The sequence below is a fragment of the Chrysochloris asiatica genome, unplaced genomic scaffold (assembly GCF_000296735.1).
Source record: "Chrysochloris asiatica unplaced genomic scaffold, ChrAsi1.0 scaffold00174, whole genome shotgun sequence".
Classification (NCBI taxonomy): Eukaryota; Metazoa; Chordata; class Mammalia; order Afrosoricida; family Chrysochloridae; genus Chrysochloris; species Chrysochloris asiatica.
This window is the reverse complement of record NW_006408692.1, coordinates 1,424,366-1,429,224: the sequence shown is the minus strand read 5'-3', so window position 1 is coordinate 1,429,224 and position 4,859 is coordinate 1,424,366. Positions and strand designations below refer to the sequence as shown.

At 40.4% G+C, this 4,859-nt stretch overlaps 1 protein-coding gene across 1 annotated transcript; it reads left to right on the top strand.

Moving 5' to 3' along the window:
- Window positions 1-1,481: 1,481 nt before the first annotated feature.
- Window positions 1,482-1,943, top strand: LOC102834620 (nucleoside diphosphate kinase A 1-like). Its single transcript, XM_006871792.1, has one exon. The coding sequence runs from the start codon at window positions 1,509-1,511 to the stop codon at window positions 1,941-1,943; it is 435 nt and encodes a 144-aa protein (XP_006871854.1). The 5' UTR covers window positions 1,482-1,508.
- The last annotated feature ends 2,916 nt before the right edge of the window (window positions 1,944-4,859 follow it).

Genomic DNA, 4,859 nt, shown 5'->3' with positions numbered 1-4,859 from the left:
GGGGGCAGGCTTGTAGTGTATACCTTTTTGGTTGGTTGATGATGCACGCAGGGGATTGTAACCATGGCAATGAAATATGATAGGATGAATGTAAAACTAATGTTCTCCCATGTAAACTATCACATAATTCAGAATAAAACATTTTTTAAAAAAATAAGAAAGAAAGATGCTTACCTATGATTTATTGAATATGCAAAGGCTTTTAACTACATGGATCATGACAAGCTATGGACAACATTGCAAAACATTACAGAACACTTCATTGTGCTCATAAAGAACCTGTACAAAGACCAAGTGGCAGTCATTCAAACAGTGGACACTGAATGGTTTAAAATTAGGACACTGAATGGTTTAAAAAAAAAAAAAAAGGTGTGTACCATAGTTGTATTCTTTCATCATACTTATTTAATCTGTATGCTGAGCAAATAATCTGGGAACCTGGATTATATCAGGATTGGAGGAAGACTCATTAACAACCTGAGATATGCAGATGATACAATCTTGCTTGCTAAAAGTGAAGAGGACTTAAAATGCTTACTGATGAGGATCAAAGACCACAGCCTTTGGTATGGATTGCATCTCAATGTAAAAATCACAAAAGTCTTCACCACTGGACCAATCAACAACATCATGATAAATGGAGAAATGATTGAAGTTGTCTAAGACTTCATTTTGCTTGAATCAACTACTTGCATTCATGGAAGCAGCAGTCAAGAAATCAAACTATGTAGTCTACTAGGCAAATCTGCTATATAAGAACTCTTTAAAGTGTTCAATAACAAAGATGTCAATTTGAGGACTAAAGTGTGCCTGACACAAGCCATGGTAGTTTCAATATTCTCCTATGCATATGAAAGTTAGACAATGAATAAAGAAGACCTTAGAAGAACTGATGCATTTGAGGTATGGTATTGGAGAAGAATAGTAAGAGACCATGGACTTCAGAAGAACAAATAAGTCTGTGTTTGAAGAAGTACAGTCAGAATGGTCCTTAGAAGGAGACTTCATCGCTCATACTGTAGACATATTATCAGAATGGACCAGTCACTGGAGAAGGACACCATGATTCGTAAAGTGGAGTATCAGTGAAAAAGTTTTCATTTTTTCAAATCAACTTAGTGGTCCAGTAATTTATCCCACAGCACCACAGTGTAGTAAGCACTATTTAAAGAGCTGTACATGTATGAACTTACTTAGTTTCCACTACAACCCTATGAAGCAGCTGTTATTATTATCATTATTTTACAGATGAAAAACTGAGGCAGTAGGATTCAAAAACATGTGTCTGACCCTTAAAAGAAAGTCAACACTTGAAACAGCCTAGTTTCAAATCCTGACCCTACTCTTGCTAGCTTTGTGATCTTAGGCAAGTCATTTAACCTCTGCCTCAGCTTTTTCATTAGATCTGAAACATCATCAATGTATTTACAATTAAAAAAGAATGAAAAGTTACTAATAAAACTAGTAAAAGTTGGCCGGAATTAAAACGCAAGCAGCTAGAATGGATCATGGCCAACAGTGAGCACACCTTCATCGCCATCAAGCCTGATGGGGTCCAGCAGGGCCTTGTAAGAGACATCATCAAACATTTTGAACAGAAGGGATTCCACCTTGTTGCTTTGAAATTCATGTGGGCTTCTGAAAACCTTCTTAAGGAACACTACATGGACCTGAAGGACCGTCCATTCTATGCCAGCCTGGTGAAATATATGCACTCAGGGCCAGTGGTTGCCATGGTCTGGGAGGGGCTGATGCTTGGGGAGACCAACCCTGTGGACTCCAAGTTTGGGACCATCCATGGAGACTTTTGTATTCAAGTTGGCAGGAATATTATCCATGGCAGTGACTCTGTGGAGAGTGCAGAGAAGGAGATTGGCTTGTGGTTTCTACCTGAGGAACTAGTAAATTACAAGAGCTCTGCTCAGGACTGGATCTATGAGTGACAGGAAGGCAGACCACAGAACTTTTCCGTTTCGTTCCCCTTCTCCTCCACAGGCAGGCGACTAGCTAACCTAGTGATTTATGGGGACTTCCTTATAATCTGCAGGGAAATTTGAGGCCTCCTTGTACAGTGTTATGTGCTTCCATCAGATTAAAATGTTTCAACCAAAAAAAAAAACTAGTAAAAGTCCTGGTGTGGCATTGTAGGATAAGCACTTGAAAGGTCGGTTTGAACCATCAGGTTGGCAGTTCATACTCACCAGCTGCTCCTCAGAACCCCTATAGAGGGTCATTATGAGTCGGAACTGACTTGCCAGCACATAGCAACAACAATACAACCATGATTCATATGCCTTTTAATAAATTTTCTGATTCATCCGAATAAGAGAGACTATAATAATATGGAAAAATTAGTATCTTAGTATTAATAAAATACGCTAATATGACCTACCTCACAGGATTTCCAAGAAGCTTGAGCTCTCCTGATGGTTATGATTAGCCTTGTTTTAGACATGAGGGAACTGAGGTATGGGGAAATTACCTTACTGTCTTGTCTGTAGCTTGCTTTCAGACACGGGCAGTACTCGGATCTAGGGGAGGTCTTTCCCTGTTGACTCAGGCTGCATCTCCTCCTCAGGTGAGGCCTCCCTTCATCTGTAGGAATGCCAGAGCATCACACTTTCATTTTGTTTTCAGGGCCTGGACCTACTGCCCTTGAATCGACTCAGACTCACAGTGACCCAATAGGACAGAGTAGAACATTCATATAGAATTCCTAGGGTTGTAAATCTTTACGCTATGAGTCGGTACTAGCTCAATGTCACCTAACAACAACAACAGCAAATCTTTATGGAAGCAGGCTGCCACAACTTTTTCTCACTGGCAGTTGGTGGGCTCAAACTGCTCTTTTCTTTTAGCAACTGAGTAACCAATGCACAAGCAGGGCTCCTTAATCAAGGACTACTGGGTGCAGAATTCTTTTCAGGATTTCCCAGATGATCTTGGCCTTTCCTATTTCAAAAGTATCCTGAAGGTCAGAGCAATGCACCACATTCCTTAGGTTTCCCAGGGGAGTGTCTAGACTGTCTGACTCAAAGCAAATTACAAAATGCATAAACACCCATTCTACTTAATGAGTTTACTTCCACTTTTCACAGACACTCGGATGTGGCCAGAAATAGTCCAAACCCTGTAATCTTTCATAGAGCTGAGATGAGCTAAGTGGGTACTGTGTCTCATAATTCCTCTCCATAGCACTTAACATTGGTGCACCTACTTTCCCCTTTTGTTCACAGAATAGATGTTTGAAAAATGTCATTTGATCCCCAGGAAGGGAAAAAATACAATAAAAATGTGGATTTCCAACCTCACCCCTATATGTAAGTTCTTAGAGCTACAGATAATGTTCACTTACATGGTTACGCACACATGCATGCATGTGCACAAATATCTACATCAACGTATTCCTGACCCTCACTAGATAAACATTTAGACACATATGGTAACTTGTATTTTGAATATTTTTGCTCATCACCATGACTTTGAGCTAATTATTTCACACTTAGTTAAAACATACCTTAAGTAGGATTTGTACCTCAGTTTAGCCATAGGTTCTGTGGAAACCAGTCTGGAACCAGACTCAGGCATTGGACTTGGTTAGCACTGACCTCCACATTTAGGGACAAAGATTTTAGGTCTTAGGTAATGTCGTAATGGTGTGGAGCTGTGGGCTAATAATGCATCAGACTGCAAAGGCTCAAGCTCACCAGCTGCTCCTTGGAAACGCTATACAGGGTTGCTATGGGTCGGAATTGACTCAATGGCACTTACAACAGCAGTAACAACAATGTCGTAATGCAGACAGTCTTGTCTAGGAACAAAGGTGAAGTCCTATACTATTAATTGCAGCCTTTCCACATCATGATTTTATCACACTGTTGGGGTGCTTATATTCTCAGAGAAAAGCTTCCAGTAGTGAGCTCTTCTTATCTTTTGTTTCCTGAGAGAGTACAAAAGTGAGATAGGGTGCAGTTGCAATTATACATTTATTTGTTCCTGCCGTGTCATCATGACTACATACTGCAGGTCACTTTGAGAGCTGAGATTTGTCTTCTAGAGGGAGGGACAAGAACATACACTCCTGAAGCTGAATACTGAGCATTGTCTGTATTTCCTTAAGAGTTCTGGATTTTAATGCTTTGAAAGAAGAAACCATGGCCCTTGTAGGAGTCCTTCATTTTTTTTTTGTCTCTAGGGTGGAACCTCTATGGGTGGTCCTGGGTGGAACCGCTCTGGTTACAGCCACCTATCCTTGTCTCTTGTCTGATGCTCATGTGTCCACTGCAGCAATAGGAAAAGACACATACTTTTCCTAGCTTTGTCCTCCAAATCCTAGACCAAGTGACTGTTCTTAGAGTCACATGCTTAGATTGAGCTTCAGAGTCCCTGTCCAGATGGCTTCTATCTAACCACTAATCTCTTAGGCCAGGTGAGATTACTCTCCATTACCAGGAATCATTAGGATTTAGCATCTCTTGGAGTAGACACCCAGTGTCCTCTTCCAAATACTGAAAGAGGACATGCTCCGTTTGCTTGTTTGTTTGTTGCTTTCCCTCAAGAAAAAGTTTTTTCTTGTCTTACAGATGCAAATCTAAAAGGGTTCACTAAAGCCAGTGGGACAGTTCAGCCAAAAATAGAAGTTTTAGTTTTAATCTGCAAATGCATTGCTGCATGGTCAAAACAGCTTGGTACTGGTACAACGAAAGACACATAGACCAATGGAACAGAATTGAGAATCCAGAAATTAAAGCATCTACATACAGCCAATTGATCTTCGACAAAACACCAAAACATATCCCATGGAGAGGGGATAGCCTCTTCAACAGATGGTGCTAGCAGAACTGGAAAATGATATGCAA

Bases quoted from the DNA above. Each gene is read 5' to 3' on its own strand.
- LOC102834620 (XM_006871792.1), top strand. From the start codon at position 1,509: ATGGCCAACAGTGAGCACACCTTCATCGCCATCAAGCCTGATGGGGTC.